General features: G+C 49.9%; 2 protein-coding genes across 6 annotated transcripts; one reads left to right on the top strand and one right to left on the bottom strand.

Annotated features, from left to right (window-relative positions):
- Nucleotides 1-339: 339 nt before the first annotated feature.
- CLIC1 (chloride intracellular channel 1) lies at nucleotides 340-5932 on the bottom strand. Its single transcript, NM_001015608.1, is given in 6 exon segments — nucleotides 340-731; nucleotides 1998-2179; nucleotides 2615-2721; nucleotides 2878-3003; nucleotides 3193-3302; nucleotides 5721-5932. Coding segments are annotated over 6 exon segments (726 nt in total). The 5' UTR covers nucleotides 5760-5932; the 3' UTR covers nucleotides 340-569.
- Nucleotides 3465-23406, top strand: MSH5 (mutS homolog 5). Of its 5 annotated transcripts, none has more exons than NM_001205499.1 (25): nucleotides 3465-3515; nucleotides 10086-10236; nucleotides 10507-10630; nucleotides 11080-11160; nucleotides 11345-11407; nucleotides 12113-12234; nucleotides 12417-12526; nucleotides 12782-12817; nucleotides 13143-13225; nucleotides 13984-14029; nucleotides 16962-17100; nucleotides 17217-17279; nucleotides 19028-19156; nucleotides 19456-19528; nucleotides 19689-19798; nucleotides 20032-20112; nucleotides 20337-20424; nucleotides 20640-20829; nucleotides 20935-21061; nucleotides 21469-21618; nucleotides 21967-22044; nucleotides 22239-22382; nucleotides 22565-22702; nucleotides 22856-22929; nucleotides 23152-23401. In NM_001205499.1, the coding sequence occupies exons 2-25, from the start codon at nucleotides 10099-10101 to the stop codon at nucleotides 23261-23263; spliced, it is 2499 nt and encodes an 832-aa protein (NP_001192428.1). In that variant the 5' UTR covers nucleotides 3465-3515; nucleotides 10086-10098; the 3' UTR covers nucleotides 23264-23401. The 5 variants fall into 5 exon arrangements, with proteins under 5 accessions (NP_001192428.1, XP_010816607.1, XP_059736170.1 ...); XM_010818305.4 differs by lacking the exon at nucleotides 3465-3515 and adding an exon at nucleotides 9111-9718 and having other exon boundaries at nucleotides 21970-22044; nucleotides 23152-23406; XM_059880187.1 differs by lacking the exon at nucleotides 3465-3515 and adding an exon at nucleotides 9111-9858 and having other exon boundaries at nucleotides 21970-22044; nucleotides 23152-23406.
- The last annotated feature ends 99 nt before the right edge of the window (nucleotides 23407-23505 follow it).

Raw genomic sequence — 23505 nt, 5'->3', positions numbered from 1 at the left:
AGCGGGACGGGGCGGGGCTCCTCGAGGTCACGCCCATTCCGCCCTGCTATGCCGCGCCCACTCCACCCCGACTGCGCGCCCCCCTTCTCGGAATTCCGCCCCGCCCCAAGATCGCTGCCCAGACCCACCCAGATCAGGCCAGCCCCGGCGGCTGGGCTGCAAATGCGGCATGGAGCCCAAGATAGCACTATCGTGGACCTACACATAAAAATGGCAGCCCATCACAAGCACCCCTTTTCTAAATTCCTGGTTTCTGCCAGGAGTTCAAGGTCATTGACCTACCCTTCTTTCCTTGTTATTCACACTCCAAGCCCCAGCTTTGTATAAAAACACTAGATTGTCATTCTGTATTTTATTACTGAAATACATTGTCCAACCCACCCCACAATAAAAATCTCTCGAAGATCCCCCATCCTTGCTTCTCATCGCCCCCAGCAAGCCCTGCACAGGTGCTTCAGGATTCTACGCCCACTGGCCATTTTGAGTGTGTCCGTTGGGTAGCATGTGGAAACCACCCAGGGCCTTTGTGAAGAAAATGGAGGGGGGGTCGGGTGGCCCTAGGAAGGGCCTTATTTGAGGGCCTTGGCCACTTGCTCATAGGCCAGCTCGATTTCCTCATCATCTGGACAGGTGGAAGCAAACTCTTCCCTAGCATAGGCATTGCGCAGGTATCGATGCACTCCACGAAACACATCCGGAATGGAGAATCCCCGGTACTTCTTACATACCACCTAGGGGTGCGGGAAGGAGGACCCATAGGTTAGCCTCAGGAAAGTCACACCAGCTGCCATGCCCTTGGTCCTTCCCTTATCCCAAAGCCTATATGATAAAATCCAGGCATTTAAGCAAGTTCGATACCTGGTTTCTTTTCTTATGACTCATCAGTTCAGTTCAGTCACTCAGTCCCAACTCTTTGCGACTCCATGGACTGCAGCACGCCAGGCCTCCCTGTCCATCACCAACTCCCTGAGTTTACCCAAACTCATGGCTATTGAGTTGGTGATGCCATCCAACCACCTTATCCTGTGTTGGTCCCCTTCTCCTCCTGCCTTCAATCTTTCCCAGCATCAGGATCTTTTCAAATAAGTCAGCTCTTTGCATCAGGTGGCCTAAGTACTGGAGTTTCAGCTTCAACATCAGTCCTTATGACTCATCTCCCACATAATCACCTGCAGTCATCTTAACTCCTGTCTGGTAAGGCCTTCACCCTTTCTCTCCACTTACTGAAATCCTGGCCATTTATAACCAGCCCCTTTCAGACCACCCCAGTCCATGGTGCTTGTTTTCTCGTCCTAATTTTGAGATATAATTCACAAACCATAAAGTTCTCTTAAATTTCCACAGCAATTTCTGTCTACTTGTCATTTGGCTTTTAATCATGTATTATTAACTTTCATGTGAAAGTTATTTTCTCAGCTAGATTTCAAATCCTTTGCAGGCAGGGACTTACCTGCAGCATGCCAAGATCAAAGGTCCCTCATGCTACAGCTAAGGCTCTGTGCAGCCAAATAAATAAATACAGAGATTTTCAATACACAGTTCTGCAGCAGACTGACACCGGGCTCACGTTTCACAAACTAAACCATAGCTTTGAGCTGTGACAAAAACAAGGGAACCAGCACTTTTCATCTTCCACAAGAGGAAGATAAGTGGAGACTGAAACAACAGACTTAAAACTTTGATTTTAGGAAAAGCCTGGTCTGTCTGATCTGGGGATTTGGCAATGATAGAGACAGGAAGAGCATTCTTGAAAGCAGTACTGGGATGTGTTACTCTCAGTCTGTTTGCACCCACACCTTGCATGGTGGAATGTAATTAATTCTCCCAACCAGTGGTCTTGCCAGCAAAGATAGCAGAGAAGGAATAGGGTGGTGTCTGCCATTGGAAACTACTCAGAAAGAAACCACCTTTGGAGTGGTTGTCATGAGAAGCCTGCATGGGAGCCCCTTAAAGAGTCATCCCACCTCCCACCTACTCCTCCCACAATCACTACTCACCTGTACTATGTGGAGCTTGGGCAACAGATTGCAGTCAGCCAGAGTGAGCTCATTGCCATCCAGAAATTTCCTCTGAGAGATCCCCTCATCCTCAGCACTGGTCTCATCTACTTCATCTGGGAGGGGGGATGTCAGGTAATTGTCTAATACTTTCAGGGCTTTCAGGAGCCCCTTCTCCAGGTCTGTGCAAGAGAAGGGAGTTGGTAAGAACATCAGAAGATCGACATAGTCCAAGAAAGCCCATGGTGGGGATGAGGAAAGTCCAAAACAATAATAGCTAACACTAATGTGTTTCATTTTCTCTGTGCTCTTCTATGCAATTTACATACAAAAACTCATTTAATTCTCACATCAACCAGGGAAATAGGTATTGTTATCCTCATTTTATAGATCTGAAAATAGATTTCCAGAGAAGTGAAATGAATTCCTCAAAGGCTCACAGGTACTAGAATTTGTACTCAGGTCATCTGGATCTATAGAGTTGCTATTATTTTTTAATTTAAGTAAGGTTTGCAATATCAGCTCCATCTCCCTGATATCTGAATGTCCAGGTGTCCCTAATCCCTAGATCTTTTCCATTCCTCCTAGAACCCAGGCCTCTGACCCACAAGACTCACTGTCATTGAGTGCTGGGTTTGAATTCTTAATGTAGGCAGAGAATTTGGCAAATATGTCCAGCCCAGCTGTGTTGGATTCAGGGTTCAGAGCTGCCAGCTTGGGGTACCTAAAAGCCAATGGGAGAAACTGGATAAGATATCTTCCGAGGAGGAGCCTCAGCTCCCCTGCCCTAGCCCCACCACCATCTCTTGTTTTTCATTTCTTCAACCCCTTTCCCAGAGTCTCCCAGCTCCCCCACTTCTCATTCCAAGTTCCCCTCTACCTGGGAGGGCACAGCACTGCCTCCAGAAATTCCTCAATCTTGTTGGTATCTGTGTGCACTTCAGTGCCATACAGCAGGAAAGGGAGCTGCCCTCCTGGGCACAGCTTCTGTACCGTCTCAGTCCGCCTGGAGAAGAGACCAGGCATAAGGACTGGTAAAGGGCGTTAGGGAGACCAAGAAAGGGGAGATGGAGGGAGGCGGGAGAGGGGCTCCAGATGGGGGGATGGGGGGGATGGTTCAGGATGGAAGGACTCAGGTGAATGAGTGTGCACCTGTGCACCTAAGAGGTGTTTAGAGGAACAGAAGTGGGCCTACCTCTTGGTGTCAACAGTGGTGACATTGAAGGTGACTCCTTTGAGCCAGAGCACCATGAATAGTCTCTGGGAGAAGGGGCAGTTTCCAATCTTGGCCCCATCACTGCCAGCCTGGAAAGGAAGCCCCAGCCCAAGGTTAGGCCTGGTGTACCCCACTCATCCTGAGGCCATTCTCTGCATCTCCTGCTCCCAGACTTGGCTGCTTTCTGCCTAGTCATGACACATACTCAGTCTCACTGGTAAAAGCTCCCCACATAACTGGGCTCTGCACTCTCTGGTCTGGGTCAAACCTAAGACAGATCATTACGAATATCTTCTGCAAAGGTAAGCTTCTGGTTTCCCAGAGAATTGAGGACAATGGGAGGAAGGCCCAGGGAATGGATTTTGGAGAATTTGGAGGATCTAGACCCTAGAGAGGGAAGACAAATGGGGGTGGGCGTAGTTACTTTTCTCCGTGCTATTCTAAGCATTCTACATGCCATAACTCATTTAATTCTCACATTGACCCATGAAATAGAGCCTAGAAAGGGGCTTTGTTGAAGCCAGCGGTGTGGGCTAGAGGCCTGGATTCCCGAAGGAAGTAGAGCCTGAACACAGGAGCGGTGGGGCGGGGGTTTGGAAGCAGGAGTTCTGGTTCTCTATACACTACCCATGGCACCCCACTCCAGTACTCTTGCCTGGAAAATCCACGGACAGAGGAGCCTGGTGGGCTGCAGTCCATGGGGTCGCTAAGAGTCGGGCACGACTGAGCGACTTCACTTTCACTTTTCACTTTCATGCATTAGAGAAGGAAATGGCAACCCACTCCAGTGTTCTTGCCTGGAGAATCCCAGGGGTGGGGAAGCCTGGTGGGCTGCCATCTATGGGGTTGCACAGAGTCGGACACGACTGAAGTGACTTAGCAGTAGCAGCATACACTACCCAAGCAGCTGGGGGGGGAGTCAAGGGGCTCAGAGCCTAACCCTCAAGGTGTGGAGGGCCTTGTAAGAGGGGGGCTGCTCTCTAATCCCTGACCTCATCCCCCAACAGACACCTCCCCCTAGGCTGAGGGTGATTCATCTCACTGTGTCTTGGGTCTCAGCAGCTTCCTTCCTGGCAAGCAGTGGGGGCAGGGACCTGTGAGGCTGAGGCCTGGGCAGACAATGCCACCTCCCTCTTCCCTGGGCACTGCCAGGGGAGCAGGGGGAGTGTGTGTGGGGAGGGTCTCTCAGAGCAAGTCCCCTGGCTCCAGATAACCTTCCTCAAGCAGGACCCAGGGCTGGAATCTCTGCAGCGCAGCCCCACCCAGGAGTAAAAATAGCCCCTGAGGCAAGAGTGAGAGTGAGGTGGGGACCACACCTAAGAGGCCGCCTGAGAAGCCCCGGCATAAAGGAGAGGGAGAAACGGGCTAGGACACACAAAGGCTGGAGGAACAAAAGAGGGGAAGTGGAGGGAAAAGAGGCAGCAAAGTGAAGGGTGGGGAGACTGCGAGCCGGGAGATACAGACGGAGGGGGAGGTCGCTAAAGGGAGGGAGGAGCACAGAGAAGGGGTCTGGAGAGGCGAGAGAATGCAAGCCTAGTGCGGAAGGGAGCGCGGCTGAAGCGGCAGCCTGAGGTTTCGATATGCAAATACCTTGGGACCACCTCTCCTCATCAACACCCACAGAGAGGACAGAATTGGGACGGCTCTTTTTCTTTCGTTTCTATAACCCCCAAACTCTAAACGCCCTAGCGCAGCTCTCCTCCTGCTCTCTCTTCTCATCTACCCTCGTGGTAGCCACTGCTCAACTCTCATCTCCGCGCCAACAGCCTTTCTCTCGCTTCTCCAACACCCCAGGGACACTGGTTCTCGACTCCATCACCACTCTGAGCCAGCTTCTGGAACTCCACTCCCACTCTCCTGTCTCCTTCCACCCCACCAATTCTTCCCAGTTCACTTGGTGCCACTCCCAGACCTTCCTACCACACCCTCTTCCTTGAAACCTCCCCCGCCACACACACACGTACACACAGCCCCACACACACCCCTCCAAGTCTCCCCCACCATGCACCTCACCCTCTGATCTTTTTGTAGGGCCCTTATCCTGAAGTTTCCCTCGGTCCCACCCAAACCTTGTTAGGTTTCCGGGCTTGTTTCCCTCGGTCCCACCCAAACCTTATTAGGTTTCGGGCTGGCCCCTTCTCTCTCTGTCCCCTATCAGCTGTTCCCTCACCCCCACTCGGTCAATCTTCTAAGCTCCTGGGAACCCTCCCTTTTCTCTATCTTCTTGTCCTTTAGGCTGCTGGAAACTTGCACTTTTACAAACTTTTCAAGGTTGAGCTTAGATTTCTCTAGGCGGGCACAGTATCTTCGCCTCCCAACCCTCCCGCCACCTCCCTCCCCGCCCCCCCGCCCTCCGCCCCCGCCACACACACTAAAGATTGCACGTGGGGCTGGGGATGGGACTCAAAGAGGAAAGGGAGTGGGGAGTGGAGGCTGGAGCTGGGGAAAAGTGTGAGTTGCCTTCCAGGAACTTGGAGGGGGGCCGAGGAGGGAGAAGGTGTTCTTACCTTCACGAACAATTCGACCTGCGGTTGTTCTTCAGCCATGGTTGCGACGGGGACCAGGAAGCAGCCGTCGCTGGGGGAACTGGGAGGGGCCGGGCAGGGAAGGCGGTCTCACAGAAGAGATTCTCTCCCCCAGACCTAGGGCTGGCCCTTCAGCGCCACACGAGCCCGATCAGACCCGCTCACTCCAGACGCGGCCTCTCCACCAGTCCGGCGTACTCCACACCCAGCGGCTCTAGCTCTACCCGCTCCCGGACTTGATCTGGGAGCTGACTCACGGACCGCCCCGCCCCGAACCTGGGGAAGGGACGGGCGGGGGGCGGGACTCGACGACCTAGGGAATGGGCCCGGAGGGGTGAGCCTCGGGTCTCCCTGATGATGGGGGAGGGGGTTTGAGGCTTATCTCGGGAAAATCCCTTGTGTCCCTGCCAGTCTCCTTGATCACGGGACTTTTTTCTGCCTCAGTTTCCCTGCTTGCTTAATCAGAGGACACTCCCACTCCACCCTCACCCAAGAAATCTGACACTGACTGCTTGAGCACGTCCCCGAGGGCCCAGAAGGGGAATTATAGAAGGGAAAAGTGGTCCTTTATTCCTTTCTCCAAGTTTCTTCCGGACTCCAATTCCCAATTCTGGGTTGCTAGGACTGTGGTCCACAAGAGGGACTTGGAAGGAGAAGCTGGGTTTGAAGGAAGAGAGTGGTGAAAAGTAGGGCAGAGTTGGGTAGGGGAGATCACAGGCCCTGTGCTGGGGAAACAGGAAGCTGAGCCCAGCCAGGGGCCTCATCACTGGGAGAGGTCCTCTCCCATTCAGTAGCCTGTTCAGCTTTAATGCTTCCACTTCTGCCCCCCATCTGGAGCCCCTTCCTGTGCCTTTTGCCCTTTTCTCCCTGACAGGTTGCCTTGGAGATGAGGAGGAAAGCATGGGGTTATTGTAGCCCTAGAGTAGAGCAGCATTGATCCTACTGGGCTGGTGGTAGCTGGTCCTATTGTGGGGGGAAAAGGTGAAAATCAGACAAGATAGTGTGAGCAGAGTCCTTAGGGACACAAATAAAGAAGTAGAGAAAACAGAGGAAGAATAGTTCTCTCCCTCCCTCCCCAATAACCTTGATTTTGGAGGTTCTATCAAACTCTTTATGATCTGCTGAAAAATAGCCCCCAAATATGTTCTCCAAACAGGACATATGCCAGCTTCCACATTTGAATCTCTGTCCTATTCAGCCATCTCTTTCTTCCTCACTACCCTCTATCTAACAAGACACCTAGAGTTTCAGAAAATCATGGTGGGATGCAAGGATATAGGAGCAAAGCAGGGCTTGAAACTTAAAGAACAGGAGAGAGTTGGGGGAGGAGCGGGTGGAGTGCAGAGAGGTGCTGGAACCAGCAGTTAGTGGTTTCCTCTCATGCTTCCTCTTCTGTGGGTTTTCTCTTCCCTGGAGGAAGGCCTTTCTCTGTCCTCCTCACAGAGGGGATATATTTGGTGTTTGTTCTCTTTTGGGCTTCCCTTGTGGCTCAGCTGGTAAAGAATCTGCCTGCGATGTGGGAGACCTGAGTTCAATTCCTGGGTTGGGAAGATCCCCTGGTGAAGGGAAAGGCTACCCACTCCAGTATTCTGACCTAGAGAATTCCATGGACTGTACAGTCCATGGGGTCGCAAAGAGTTGGACACAACTGAGTGACTTTCACTTTCCTTGAACAGAAGAATGTAGAATGATTCAACAAATATCTGTTCGTTGAGGGGCATCTCCTCCAAGGTGACCCTTGAAACCTGCACACATGACCCCTTCCATCTGAAGAAGGTCAAAGCAGCACTACTTCCCAGGGGCCTTTTCTGCTCCAGCTGGTCCATGTCCACCAGAGAATCTGCCTCACAAAAATCTCCCCTCTGGGAGAAGCCTCAGGCAAACTGGGCCAGTCCTGAGCTCAAACAGGTTTGGCAGCTTCTCCCCTGCCTCTCTTTTCTCTCCTACAGTTTTTATAGCTCGAACTGCCTTGATCATCAATATTGACTTTGGCTAGCTGGCATGGCTGCCCACAAAATATTTTTCCTTAACTTTTCAGGTGACGGGTAATGTTGCCCTCTCCTGGTACCATCCATCAGTGTTTCATGGATTTGAAGTCAGGGGCTACATCCCCCAAATCCTGCCTCAGAGAAGTTTCCCTCCCATCTCAATCTCCTTGCCCCTGCTTTTCTCCTATTTCAGTCTCTCCCCTTTATTTCTCTAGGCTTCTCTTTCCACTTCTTCCCCTTCCTCAGCTTGGTAAACCAGTCCCTAATCTCTTCCCACCCCAGATTGGAAGGTGTGTCCCTCCCCCGACACTCCTTAGAGCTGTCACCTGGCCTCCTCCAGGTTTCCATAGCTCCGTTGCTCAACAATTTGCCAGGGGTAACCATTAACCTAGTCTTTAACTCACTCCTCCACCTTTCTTACTAGAGGAGATTTTCCATTTATTAGTTAGCAGAGCCAGTTTACCCACCATCTTTCCTAAGTGCTTGGATGGGAATCTCTGCATCTCAAAGTACCCAGAACAACCTGGGGGTGAAGACATATTTCAAGAGACTTTAAAAAAAATATGTATTTGGCTGCATCTCAATGGACATGGGTTTGGGTGGACTCCAGAAGTTGGTATGGACAGGGAGGCCTGGCGTGCTGCGGTTCATGGGGTCACAAAGAGTTGGACACGACTGAGCGACTGAACTGAACTGTCTTAGTTGTAGCACACAGGATCCTTAGTTGCAGCCTGTGAACTCTTAGCTGTGGCATGTGGGATCCAGTTCCCTGACCAGGGATCCACCCTGGACCCCCTGCATTGGCAGCACATTGGCAGCATTGAATCTTAGCCGCTGGACCACCAGGAAGTCACCAGGAAGTCCCTTAAAATTTTATGATTGCTTATTTTGGTCTCTCTATCTTCTTGTTTCTCTACCCCTCATATACACACTCAAAAATTAGGCTCATGGAGTAGGAACTTATGTCCCCTGCTTTGATTCCACCACCTGGCCCAGAATGAGTGAATAACACTCTTCTGTTCTTAGGAGTGTGTGTGTGTGGGTAGGGGCATGTGCTTGTAGGAGTGTAGGTGTTTTTATTAGGTCTACTTCTCTCTGCCAGTATTCTTGCCGGGAATATCCCATGGAGCGAGGAGCCTGGTAGGCTACCGTCCATGGGGTCGGAAAGAGTCGGAAAGACACGACTGAGCAACTTCACTTTCTTTCTTTTCTTTTTCTTTCTGCCAGAATTTGGTGAAATTCGAATACTTCCAACTTCTCGTGGGGCGCCGAAATTATTAATTAGGCCTTGTGGTGCCCCTATGGCAGCGATCATAGTCTGCACCCAAGAAACAGGCAGAGGTGGACTGAGATAGGAGCCTCGCTTCTTATTTCAGCTTATTTTATTTAAAACACTCACGAAGCTCTTACTGTGTTTGCCAGGCACTGGTCTAAGCTCTTTATAAATATTAACTTAGACTTGTTGGCATAGGTTGAATTAATGTTGCTTATCTCCATTCTCCAGGAAAAAATTTAAAAAAGTGCACTTCTGTTCCTTTAAGGTCGGTCCCGTCTGCAGATTCCCCAAAGTCCCTAGATCCTTTGCGGGGGATGGGGTGGGGGATGGGGCTCGGGCTCCTACTCTGCCAAGAACGTTTCTCACAGGCTCTCAATCAAAGCCCAGAAAGCCTGAGGGCAGAGGCCCGGGTGCTAGGCAACGGCGGAGGGCGGGAAGTTTGAACCTTCTGGCAACGCCCCGTATGCGAATAGGCCAATCATCATCCAGTCTTCTCTATGGTCCTTTTTTCCCCTTCACTCTGTTGGATCTCTAGTTAGGATCCGGGTTTCTTCGACCAATAGAGGCTAAGGAGGCGGGGCGTGTGCGCGCGCACCCCACCTTCGTGTTGGCGCTCCAGTCCCGCTGGCCCGCGGCTGTTAGTGACGAGGTGTCGCGCACGTCGCGACCCAGGTGACTGAAAAGGCGGGAAAACACCGCGAGTTTCCCGCAACCAGGTCGGGGAAGCCAAGATCGTGAGACTGTGATCTTGGGGGCTTGGTTGGCAGGACGGGAGAGAGGAGGCGGGTAAAACTCGCCCCCCAAAGCACCCGCAAGACCGTCTCCAAAACACAACCTCCGCGTGACAGGAATGAGGGTGGGCTGAGTGGTGTTTTCCACAGTCTGTACTAAAGTGAAATACCGTTAAACTCGACCCTCCAAATGTCCTACACCTGTAACCACAGTTCTCGAAGGTCCACGCAGCTTTGCCCTCAGCCCTCTCCCAGTAGTTCTCAGTGGATTTGCTTCTGCGCGCCCCACTACCCCAGCCTCCTAGCAAGTGAGCTCTCGCTCCAGAACTGTCTTCATTTTCTGCATTCATAGAGCCTCCAAAGCCATGGCCTCGGTAGCAGCGACCCCAACCAGGACGCCGAACGGACCAGGACCCGGGGAGGCCTCGGCCAGCTTCCCCACCGTGGCTTCAGACCCGGGCCCCCGCGAGCCCGAGGAGGAGGGAGAGGAGGAGCCTGCTGAGGTCTTGTAGGGGGAGAGGCGCTGTTGGAGGAGCAGGAGCTCGACAGAGCCGGAAATTGATTGGAACGCTTGATTGTTAGAATATAAAGGGGCTGGGAAGACCTGGGCTAGTCACTTCCCTCCGCTGAGTGTCGATTTCACATTTACTGAATGGGGGTGATGATACCTATCTCTGAGAGTCGATAAAATAATTAAAATTAAATAAGACATGGCCCAACCCTGTACTTATCAGTGGTTCAACTATTAGTTTCCTTTCCTCCTTGCCCGACAGATTCATCTATGTGTCCTGTGGAATTCAGGATACCTGGGCATTGCCTACTATGATACTAGTGACTCCACCATCCACTTTATGCCAGATGCCCCAGACCACGAGAGCCTCAAGCTGCTCCAAAGAGGTAAGGACAGATCTACGAATTCCCCTGTGCTGGCACTGGAAGTGTATTGCATTCACATGGCCTTACCTGACTCAATCTATTTTATTAGTTGACTCCTAGAGACTCCCTTTATTGTTTTCAGGAATTCATCTCATTATTCACAAATATATCAGGTGCTGGAGATATAGTCCTGAGCAAATCAGTCATGTCTGTCCTTTAGGGGTTTATGATCCAGTGATAATCTCATGGGCACCCCTCTTCCCTCCTATTACCCCATCAGTCTTACTGCTTTCTTTTTCTAATTTCATATGTGACTCCTACTTCTCCCAGTGTGGGGGGGCCTTCCCTGCTCTTGGAGGAAATAAGTTTTTGAGGGGTGAAGGGAGGTAACAAAGGGAGGGTTAACAGGTTCCCTTTTAGTCACGAGAGAAAGATCCTCGAACTCATTTGCTCTCCATTCTCCTTCCAAGTTCTGGATGAAATCGATCCCCGGTCTGTTGTTACAAGTGCCAAACAGGATGAGAATATGACTCGGTTTCTGGGGAAGCTTGGTAAGGACTGAAAAAGGGAAAGAGGAAAAATGGGGAAGGACAAAATTACGGAATGTTCCAGAGATTAAAGGGTCTTGTGCGGAGCTACAGCCAGGAGATCAGAATTGGGTGAGAGGGAAGATGGGAAAGAGGCAAAACGACTATGATGTACAGACTGATGGCCCTTTCTTTGTTTCCTTTATAGCCTCCCAAGAGCACAGGGAGCCTAAGAGACCTGAAATCATATTTTTGCCAAGTGTGGACTTTGGTATCTCCTCCCTTTTACTTTACCCACACCCCCATCCCAGTTATGTGACCCTTTCTCCTAATTCCAGTTTCATCATCAGAGGTCTCCTCTCAGCCCTGTCTCATTTTAAACCTATATGTTCTTCAGGCCCCATGACCAGTCTCCCCACAATCTCTCCTAATCCCTACCTTTAATAACCTGCAGTTTAGGCTTGTTTAGGGATGAGGGCCCTCCCTGAAAGAGAGTGTGGTAGCATTTTTTGGTCAATTTTGATTGTTGGCATTTTCCCCTTTAAGCCAAAGCCATTTACCCCTTAGTTAAAAAAAAAGGCACTACCTCAGTTACCTTATTGATTTAGAAAGCACTTCCATTATCTTCCCAGGTTTGTAAAAAGGACAGGGAATGTTCTATCCTAAATTCCTGAATTAAAAATAAAATAAAATAAATTCCTGAATTAATATGATTTTTTGACCCAAAATCCTGAATTCCAGATAGATTTCTTACTCGCCTGAGCCATTTATCTTTCTCAGCTTATGTTCCCAGCCAAACGTCTTTATATTATACGTAGACTAAAGAGAGGGTCTAAAATTTGGTTCTTGTCTCAGCTTTCCACTAATTGCCTGTGTGAATTTGGCAAGCCACATCATCTCTCTGTTTTCTCATTCTTAAAATAAGATGAAGATTGGGGCTACAAGATCTTTCCCTCCCGTTCCCCCCTCAAAATAGGCCTGGAGATAAGCAAACAGCGCCTCCTTTCTGGAAACTACTCCTTCCTCCCAGATTCCATGACCACCACCGAGAAAATCCTCTTCCTCTCCTCCATCATCCCCTTTGACTGCCTCCTCATGGTGAGATGGGTCTTGCGAGATAAGGGCTGGGATGTAGCAGGTTAGAAAAAGGTACAAGCACCTGGACACCAGGGTTGAGTCCTGGAGGTACTAGCCCAGTCCTGGAAAATAATAGTTCTTCCTGGTGTTGTCCAGCCACCAAAACACTGGGATTTAGCCCAGCACCACTACTGATATCCTAGGTTCGAGCACTTGGAGGACTGCTCAAGTTCCTGGGTCGAAGAAGAATCGGGGTTGAACTAGAAGACTATAACGTCAGCGTCCCCATCCTAGGCTTTAAGAAATTTGTGTTGTAGGTGACTTACCCTAACCTCAACCAAAGTAAGGTGGGATTGGGAAGCCTGGAAAGTAAGGAAGGTTGGGGAGTGGTGGCAGTGACCCATTTGGTAAAGTGCTCCAGGACACAGGGTTCCTGTGAGGGTATGGAGCTCTGGGGAGAAAACTGAGACAGTCTTCTGGAAGGAGGGCTAAGTGGGTGGGACTTAGGAATGAACTCAGACCTCTCATACCCCAGCCACCTTCCTTTCTGCTTGTTTTCTGTTCTCAGAACCAATCTGGTGAGCATAGATCAAGACACTTACAGGTAAGGAGATGGAGGCAGGCTGTCATCTTTGGGGAGGGAGAAGGATTAAGCTTAATGCTGTAATAATCCTAATGGGGCTTCAGTTTCTTTAATCCTGGGGCTATTAAGATTTCTCTCCCTGAAGGAAAGAGAAGTGGGGTGGTGAGAGGAGAGAAGAAGAAAAACACAAAGGTGTTACCCTCCTTTTCTAAATGGAGAAACTGAGGTGGAGAGCAGTGAGGGACAAACCTTACATAAAGACTTGATCTCAGGAGAGGTCCCAATCCCCATTCCATTTTCTCAATCACCTTTAAAAACCCACATGACCCTAATTTCTCCCTGATAGTGTTCTGCAGATATTTAAGAGTGAGTCTCACCCCTCGGTGTACAAAGTGGCCAGCGGACTCAAGGAGGGGCTCAGCCTCTTTGGTAGGTGTGCCTGTCCCTCATCCCCCACTGCACAGGCCTGCCAGAAAAGCAGCTGCCTCCAGAGATGGATCCCAGCCCCTCTCTTCCCACTTTACCCCACTGCCAGCTGTCACTTCTGCTCTAGTCCAGCTTTATTATCTTCTTTATACCCTTCTTGAGCTTGGGCATCTCCCCGAAGCCTTGTCCAGTATAGTTGTCCCATGTCATTTGCATATTATTCCCTACTTTACCAACTCTGTCTTATTCCTTGGGTTTGTATGAATGTTTGTACTAGTGATGTACCTGTCTAGGGACTTTGGGAAACCCTATATATAGAGGAGAGTTATGTAGTTGCATAACTCTTGTGTTTGTTTTGCATAGAGTTTTATCTCTTATAGTTGTTTCAGGCTTTAGGCTGTGTTGGGGACATCACCCAAGTATCCATGTGGTTTCACTGTGCATCTCAGTGGGTTGGGTCTAATGTTTACGTATATGTATTGGGCTTTTTGTGAGTCTAACTGTGCCTACTCTGAATATTTTTCTGGCTGAGTGTTCCTATGAGTGCTCATTCCCTCCCCCAGGCCCATGTAAGGTAATCCCGGCTCAGACTTGTGGCCAGACGCAGGCTTTGGCTGCCTTTGTGTCCTGTATCTGGGGACTAACCCCCAAGCCAGCCAGCCCAGCACCCAAACCTCTGACCCTGATGCCTCAGCTTAGACACATCCATACATTCCTTTCTCTGCCCCTGCTTGTAACAGACTCACTCCCTACCCCAACAGGAATCCTCAATAGATGCCGCTGTAAGTGGGGAGAGAAGCTGCTCAGGTGAGCGAGAGTCACACGTGTGCATGCCGCCTATAGCCTCAAACACACCACCCTTAACAGGAATGAAAACAGCTGCCCTTTCCCAAATGCTGGCTAAATGCCTTTAGTCCTTACAACGACCCCATGTGGTATGTTACTCTCGTTTTACATTGTCAGCACAGATACATACAAAGCCATTGATGACACTCGGACTTTCACACGTACTCGCAGCAGAAACACAACCACAAGACAGCAGTGTGCACATGGTAATATCTTTAATGGCTAGAAGCACACTTCAGGTGTGAGCTGTTCTCTATGACTTTCAAATGAGTATCTCTAGTTCTGAGCTCCACATGTGGAATACTCTTTTGCCTATCATTACCACCTGCGATTTCCACAGGAAGCTCAAACCCAGAGCGTCCAAACCTATGCCCACTGGCCCTGTTCCTACTTTCTGCATTCCCTTTTCTGCTTAGTGGAGTTGCTGGCAATATAGCTTTTCAAGCTCTGAACCTTGGATTGATGCTTCTCCCTCACCCCTCATATTCAGTTATTCCCTAAGACCTATTGATTCTATCCTAAAATGTGTCTCCTGGCCATCCCCTTCTCCCTCTTTCCTCTGTTCTAATTCTAATATCTTCATCTTTAACCTGGAGCATTGCATTCACCTTCAAATTGGTGTCTCTGCCTCTAAACTCTTCTTTTCCCCAATCTATTCTTCATTCTAAAATAACTGTCATTCCAAAACAGAGATCTGAACATGTCACTCCCCTATTTTTTAAACCTTTTAAGTAAAAACAAAAGACAAATCTTAGGAGGCTCCCTCATTACCTACAGGATGAAGATTTTCATCTTTAGCAGTACAATGCTGAGGGTTCCTCAATTTTAATTTCAAGGCTTATCTCTTCAAGTGTATGGTTATTTTTTGTTGTTGTTGCTGTTTGGCCACAAGACTTAGAATCTTAGTTCCCAGACCAAGGATGAACCTGGGCCCTCACAGTGAAAATGTGGAGTCTTAACCACTAGACCACCAGAGAATTCCCCCTCCAGTCTACATTTATGCTGTTCCCTTTAGAAAGTCTTTCCTCTGTTCTCCACTGATCAGAATCTTACATCCTCTTCAAGGTGCAACCCAACTATCACCTTTTTGGTGAAGCTTTCACAGGCACCTCTGAGTGTGTTGGCACGCATCTTGCTGTGTGATCACATAGTGGTTATTTATGTTTTTTAATTGCACTATCACATCAGGTTGGAATTAGCACTTAGTGAATCTACTTGCCCTCTATGCAAGTGAGTGAATGCTATGCCATGGCACATTCTTGTTACCTCAGCACATAACCCTCTATGAAGTAGGATGCAAGCACACTGGTTACATCATCTCTGAAAAGTTAGGAAACCTTTGCTAGCCTGCAGGTACACAATCCTTTTCCCATGCCACCTGCCCTGCACTCTATATCTTGGAGGTTAATTTAGGATTATCTATGAAGTCATCTCCAGATAATTGGTGAGGTAATTTAATTACCCCTATATTGTCTAGTTCTTCTGGTCCAGATCTCTAATCTCAATGAGGGATGAAAGGAAAGGAATTCTCAGAAGAGAAGAGAACTGAATCAAAAGTGAGGGAGAGTGCAGATTCCCTAGATAGGACCCCCACAGGGCATAGACTCACAACCTGATGATCAGCTAAGGGCCCAGCTGATCTAAAGCCAGGCAAGGAACCTGGAATGTGACTGTCACAGTATGCTCTGAAGAGTGATGTCCAAGCAGTCTGGAGATCTAATTTTGAAATCCAGCTGTCCTTCTTACTAGGGGCATGACTGGACAATTTGCTTATCTTCTGAGAGCCTCATCTCCTCAACTGACTTGAGCCTGACTTGACCAAGACCTCCAGGCACTTGAAGTACATAAGTCAGAGACACTCAGGTGTTTTATAAGGAAGCCTGTCTGGTGAGCCCATGTAGGGAGGGTATTCACAGACTGGCCTACACTGCCTCAGGCACCTCTGCTCCCCTGTGCCCAGGAACCAGAGTTGCCTGAAACCCACTCTCGAATCCAAATGAGTCCTCCATTTCATTCTAACCTAGGGTTTCCTAACCAAGAATAAGTGGCCATAGACTCAGTGTGAGATATACATCCTTAGGCCCCAGTGTCTCCACAGGTTGGCTCTTACACAAAATAGTATGCCTAACGGCTTGCTCTAATGCAGGAAGGAATCCGTGGCCTCCCAGGTCATTATAGCGTCTCACTACTCTTCATGGCCATAGAGAGATAGGGATACCCTCCCTGAATTAAAGAAACACAGATGAGACATTTATTTCTGTATAATAATTCAATTTGTCAGGAAATACCTCCACATAAAAGGTAGTAATAATAATATAAACCTCTGTGTTTCCACTAGTCAGTTTAAAAACAAGACAATGTTGTGAAGCTCTTTAAGTACCTCTACCCAATACTTTCTTCCCTGCAGTCATGACCTTGAGGACTTATGAACTGAGGACTTATCATTCTACATGGAACAGTTACATACTTTCATAGGAAGGACATGAAAAGACGAATGTCTGCTATTTCACAGCTAAATATGGATGTGCAAACTCTTTCTGACTCACTCCTTCTCAGCTGCAGATAGAGCTAGAGTGTTGGAATTCAAATGCCTCAACACTCTGCTCTCCCTCTAAAAATATTGAAAAGCTCCATCACTTATCCACAGGGAATGACACATGGTCATATCATCACAACCGAGATACACAGTCAGGTCGTGCTCACATCCAGAGATTTTCAGTAGGTGTGAGTAAACACACTTGCATAGATATGACACTGTATTTACAATGTGTACCAATACACATTGCCACCATCCCCCAGGGCCCTCCAAAGGCACATTTTCCCAAGTTGAGATCAAGACACTGATGAGAACAGATGTAATTCCTGGTCTCCCCACTCCAACCCTCACTTCCAGGCTGTGGTTCACACGTCCAACCCAGGACCTGGGGGAACTGAATTCCCGTCTGGATGTCATTCAGTTTTTCCTGTTACCCCAGAATCTGGACATGGCTCAGATGCTACACCGATTGCTGGGTCACATCAAGAACGTGCCTGTGAGCCCGGGTTGGGGGGCAGGGAGGTGGGGAAGGAGGCTGAGGAGTGGTAGGCATCTTGAGGGCCATTAGAGTGGGAGAAGGAAACCAGCAACTGTCTCCTTGTCCGACTGTAGCTGATTCTTAAACGCATGACGTTGTCCCACACCAAGGTCAGTGACTGGCAGGTTCTTTACAAGGTAAGACCTCCCTTGAACCTAGAAATCCAGGTTAAGCCCCCAGCATGTGTCCCAAACCTTCTTTACTCTTGTCCCCATGTCCAACTTTATCCCAACACCTTAAAAAAAAAAAAAAAAAAAAAAACTTTGTAGTGTGGAAATTGTCAAAAAAATTTTCAAGAGAATAATATAATGAACCCTCATGTACCCACCCTGTAGCTTTAACACTTTGACTTATGCAAATCTTGTTTCACATATCTCTTCTCTTACTTTCCTTTTCTTGGATTATTTTGAAGCAATTCCCAGCCATCACATCACTTCACCCATAAATATTTCAATATGATTTCTAAAAGAAAATTATTTTTTTAAAGAGAACAATCGCACTATCTTACCTAAAAATGAATATTTTATTATTGTCAATTATCTCGTTTAGATTTATATTTGTCTGTTAAATGTAATGGCTTTTAAAATTATTTATTTATTTGTGGCTGTGCTGGGTCTTCTTTGCTGTACAGGCTTTTCTTGAGCTGCGGTGTGTGGGGGCTCCTCTCTAGTTGTTGTGCAGGCTTCTCATTGCAGAGGCTTCTCTTGCTGGGGAGCACGGGCCTAGGATGCGCAGGCTTCAGTAGTTGCGGTTCCCAGGCTCTAGTGCGTGCACGCGTGCTCAGTCATGTGCAGCTCTTCGCACCCTCATGGACTATAGCCCACCAGGCTCCTCTGCCTATGGGATTCTCCAGGCAAGAATACTGGAATGGGTTGCCATTTCTTCCTCCAGGGCATCTTCCCGACTCAGGGATCAAATCCACATCTCCCACATCTCCTGCACTGCAGGTGGATTCTTTACCACTCTGCCACCTGGGAAGCCTCTCCCAGGTTTTAGAGCACAGACTCAATAGTTGTGCACTGGCACAGGCTCAGTTACTTGGGCTTAGTTGCTCCAAGGCATGTGAGATCTTCCTAGACGAGGAATCAATCCTGTGTCTACTGCATTGGCAGGAGCATTCTTTACCACGAAGCCACCAGGGAAGCCCCATGTAAGTCTTATTCTGTGAACTTCCTTAGTAATTTTAGTTAGTTCCACAATTTGCTCAGGCTTTTTTGTGAGTAGCCATTGTTTTGCTACTTGTTTGTTTCCATCATGGATAGATTATAAGCCCTTTGATTTATATTCTCTATGTGTCCTTTGACACAGAGTAAGGTTCAGTAAATGTCCTTTGGATTGGGTCTGTGCACTCAATCTAATCCCTGGTTAGAGCAGCCACCCCAGGTCACTGACCTTCACGCTGGGAATTAAGTGACTCTCAGTGACTCTCACCCGTCCTGTCTTCGTGCTCTCTCACCCAAATGCTGGCATTGCCCCTACTGCCTATTTACTTCTTCTCTGCCTTTCATATCCGTATTTCTCTTTCTCCTTCCTCTGTACAAACTTCTTTCTTGGGACATTGTACAAATGTCTATCAAAGCACCTACCACTTTGTTTTTAAATCTTCTGGGTAGATTTCTGTCTTCCTCACTAGACTGAGAGCCCTTGTGGGACAAGGGACCCTCCTGTCTTTGTTGTCTTCAGAGTCTCAGTGCTTAGTGTGATGCCTGGTGAAGAGTTTTGCAGATGCTATTTTCTCTTGGTTTCTTTTTTGCCTTTGAGAGCTCCTCTGTCTCTGTTATTATGTTTTTCCCTATTGGTCTTTGTTCTTCTCCATCCAGCCCTGTCCCCCCGCCTCAGCCCGGCCTGGGTACGGGCCACCCTCCTCTGTCCATTTCTCCCACAGACAGTGTACAGTGCTCTGGGCCTGAGGGATGCCTGCCGCTCCCTGCCCCAGTCCATTCAGCTCTTCCGCGACATTGCCCAAGAGTTCTCGGATGACCTGCACCACATTGCCAGCCTCATTGGGAAAGTGGTGAGTGGAACGAAAGAGAAAGATCTCCTGGGAAACTAGGGGAGAGAGACGGATCTAAATAATGGAGAACAATGGGTGGGAGCTCTGGGGAATATGGTGTGGAAAACGAGGATGCATGGGACACACTGAGGTCAGCTGGATGGTCAGAAGATGGGATGGCAGACATTAGGGGTGTGCCTTGAGGCCTGGAGGGTCAGGGTTAAAGCCAGGACTAAAGGGCGAGTTGGGGCCCAGGTAGAGGTGAGGAATAGGACGAGATTGTGCTGGATGGAAAGAACCTGGATTTCTTGTCTCCTCAGGTGGACTTCGAGGGCAGCCTTGCTGAAAATCGCTTCACGGTCCTCCCCAACATAGATCCTGAAATTGATGAGAGTGAGTGTTAGGTGTACGGATGGGCCCCTGAGCTCAGAAACATGAACCTGCCCTGTGATGGGGTACCGTCCTCTGCAGGTGACCCCTGCAAGTGGGGATGATCATCGCAACCAGGGTGGGAGCCTTACTTTTGATATCCACGTGTCTTCCACGCTCTTAGAAAAACGAAGACTGATGGGACTTCCCAGTTTCCTCACTGAGGTGGCTCGGAAGGAGCTGGAGAATCTGGACTCCCGGATTCCTTCATGCAGTGTCATCTACATCCCTCTGGTGAGGGCAGGAGGCAGGGGTGGTGCACTCCCCGGGGACATTAGGGAGACATGAGGCTTAGGAAGGACACAGGTAGATAAGAAAACTCCTGGAGAAATCAGAAGAATGTGAACACTCTTTGGTGCTTAGGCCCCTGAGGGAAGCATTTGGGGGACACAGAGGACTCTGGCTACTTCTAAAGAAAGTGCCCAGAGCATCACTCCTTGCTTTATCTCTTCTTTACTCTCCCCCAGATCGGCTTCCTTCTTTCTATTCCCCGCCTGCCTTCCATGGTGGAGACCAGTGACTTTGAGATTGAAGGTCTGGACTTCATGGTGAGACCCTTGACCTCTGTAGGGGGAGATAAGGAAAGGCAATCAGCAGCTGAGGGAGGGCCTTTCCCCGTTAGCTCTGCCCAGTGTGGGATCCCTCTTTCATTGTTGTATCTTTACCAGCTCTGAGACAAAGGAGAAAGAAATCAAGGCCAGGGCTGGGGTGGGGTGAGAGAAGATGAGGATGGAGAGATGCAAAGCCCGTAGCTTTGAACCCTTGTACCCAGTTCCTCTCAGAGGAGAAGCTGCACTATCGAAGTGCTCGAACCAAGGAGCTGGACGCACTGCTGGGGGACCTGCACTGTGACATCCGGGGTGAGGAGAAGCGAGTGGCTGGAGCGGGCTGGGCAGTGTGGAGGTGATTCCAGTAGGCTCCTTTCCTTCCTGCTATTCCTTCTCTCTCTCTGACTCTGCCTTTTCTGAGTGTCTCTGGGATTTCAGATGGTTTCTAGGTTCATCTGCTGGCTTCTTTGTCTCTCCTTTGCTCTCCCCTGGAGCTGACACCAGCTCCTTCCCTCCCCTGCCCCAAGACCAGGAGACCCTGCTGATGCACCAGCTGCAATGCCAGGTGCTGGCGCGGGCAGCCGTCTTGACCCGGGTGTTGGACCTTGCCTCCCGCCTGGACGTCCTGTTGGCTCTTGCCAGTGCCGCTCGGGACTACGGCTACTCAAGGCCCCGTTACTCCCCACGGCTCCTTGGGGTACGAATCCAGAATGGCAGGTGAGGACAGAAATGGGTGGAGGAATAGACAACGAGGGGCCCAAAGGCCCCATGTTCTGGATCCACAGGCCGGCCACATGCAAGGTAACTTTGCATCGGCTGCAGGCATCCACTGATGGAACTCTGTGCCCGTACCTTCGTGCCCAACTCTGCAGAGTGTGGGGGGGACGCAGGGAGGGTCAAAGTCATCACCGGACCCAACTCCTCAGGGAAGAGCATCTACCTCAAACAGGTAGACAAGCCCCCGCACTGCCACCTCCATCATCCCCATCCCCCGCCTCCCAGGCACCCCAGGCCCCCACCGCTCTTCCCCATTGTGCTCTGACCCCACATGCCATGAACAGACTCACCCCCGCTGTCCCTCTCCCTGCTGCATTCTCATTCTCTACCTGAAGGAGGGCCGTGTGCCAGTGACCATCCTCTGACCTGAATCCTCCTCTCCCGCCTCTGAGGAGGTACACGCTGTTCCTCAGAATGCCTCTGCCAACTCCCTGCCACTTTTCACTGACTCTAAAGTGGGCCGAAGGGGTTGTTAAACTGTGTCCTTCTATCTTGATCTATCATTCTCTCCTGAGACTAGCCTCACCTTCACCTCAGCCCACACCACCGGGCACTGTACCTCTCTCCTCCCTTATTCAGGTAGGCTTGATCACATTCATGGCCCTGGTGGGCAGCTTTGTGCCAGCAGAGGAAGCTGAAATCGGGGCAGTAGATGCCATCTTCACCCGAATTCACAGCTGCGAATCCATCTCCCTTGGCCTTTCCACCTTCATGATCGACCTCAACCAGGTCAAGAGGAGGCAGGGTTGGAGGAGGGGATAATGGGGAAGAAACCCGAGCCCTGAAAAATGGTCAGAACAGGAAAAAATTTCCTTCTGCTGCCTGTTCTTTACGTGAGGGGCAGGGAGCACCCAGTTCAGAAACCAGGAGAATCAATACCATGAACCTTTGCCAGTCCCTGGCTTTGTGAGAGGCACTGTTGTCAATGAAAGGATGAACGAAACTTGGGTCTCGCCATTAAAGAACTTGCAGTTCAGTAGGGTGTACATGTATTCAGGCATCTTTACTCACAGGCACACTGGTCAGTGCCAGGCCTCGAATGTTTATGAAACTCTCCCTTATCCACCGGGTGCCCAGCAGGTGGCGAAAGCAGTGAACAATGCCACCGAGCGCTCGCTGGTCCTTGTGGATGAATTCGGAAAGGGAACCAACACGGTAAGGGCAAAAGCTAACGAGGAACTGAGGAGAGGAAAATGAAGGAGGGCGAAGGAGGAGGAGGGTGGGGCAGGGCCTCTGGAAAAGAATAGGGGTGTGTGGGCATGAGGGGGGAAGGCCCGGCAGGAGGAGGGGGCGCACGGGGCACCTGTGGCTCCACACCTTCACCCTGTGCTACCCTGCGCCCCTCGCAGGTGGATGGGCTCGCGCTGCTGGCTGCTGTGATCCGACACTGGCTGGCACTCGGACCCACGTGTCCCCACGTCTTTGTGGCCACCAACTTTCTGAGCCTTGTTCAGCTGCAGCTGCTGCCACGGGGGCCGCTTGTGCAGTACTTGGTGAGGAGACCTACCCAGCTCCCCAGGGGCCCCGAAGCTGAGCATTTCCCGGAGCTGGGAACTGGCTCCTGCATCAGAACAGGGACCGTGTCCCTTTCCGTTTCTTACTCTCAACGGCGACTGACCAAGGGTATTGGGGCAGGAAGCAGAACGAACACTGTCCCCTTTTATTCTCTTTGAAGACCATGGAGACCTGTGAGGATGGGGACGACCTTGTCTTCTTCTATCAAGTTTGTGAAGGTGTTGCCCGTGCCAGCCACGCCTCCCACACGGCTGCCCAGGCCGGGCTTCCTGAGAAACTCATTGCTCGCGGCAAGCAGGTAAGGCCCGAAGAGCAACTGCCTCCATCAGGGCTCCCACCCACTGTCCCTGCTTCTCTCAGGGGTCCGGATTTCTGGGCCCATGGCATTTCTGACCCATACTTTCTTTTCTCTTACCCACCCCCACCCCTACCCCTTCCTCCTTGGTCCCAGGTTTCAGACTTGATCCGCAGTGGAAAGCCCATCAAACCTGTCAAGGAGCTGCTAAAGGAGAAGCAAATGGAAAAGTGAGTGCAGGCCCAGGGTGCTTGTTCTCAGGGTCCATGTTCTGCAGCTCCTTTGCCCCTTCCAGGGACTCAGCCAGCCTCTTTGCCCTTTAATGATTCACAGTTTCTTTCTGAAACTCCTAAATTCTCAAGGTCCTGGATTTCCTGTACTGCATCCTCTCCCCTCTGCTCAGGGACTCTGTTATCCATCCTCCCCCAAACCTCACTCTTCTCTCCCTTCAGTTGCCAGACATTAGTAGATAAGTTTCTGAAACTGGATTTGGAAGATCCCAGCCTGGACCTGGACATTTTCATGAGTCAGGAGGTGCTGCCTGCTGCTACCACCATCCTCTGAGAGTCCTTCCTGGGCCCTCCTCCAGGTTCCAAACCCCTGAAGGCTGCCAGGCCTCCTTGTTTCCTTACCTCCCTCAGACCCAGAGTTCTCTGTTTCCCTGGAAATTCTGTTTAATGTTAGTAATAAAGCTTATTTTGGAGAAAGTTGTTGTTTCCTCAGACCAGCCAAAACAAAGCGAAGCGAGTAGGAAAGAGATGAAACAGGAAGCAGAAGTCTACAGAGGAACCTGCCTTGCCACATCG

This window comes from Bos taurus, chromosome 23 (genome assembly GCF_002263795.3).
Source record: "Bos taurus isolate L1 Dominette 01449 registration number 42190680 breed Hereford chromosome 23, ARS-UCD2.0, whole genome shotgun sequence".
Taxonomy (NCBI): Eukaryota; Metazoa; Chordata; class Mammalia; order Artiodactyla; family Bovidae; genus Bos; species Bos taurus.
Note: the sequence above shows the minus strand (reverse complement) of the source record. Positions and strands in the feature narration are given on the sequence as shown.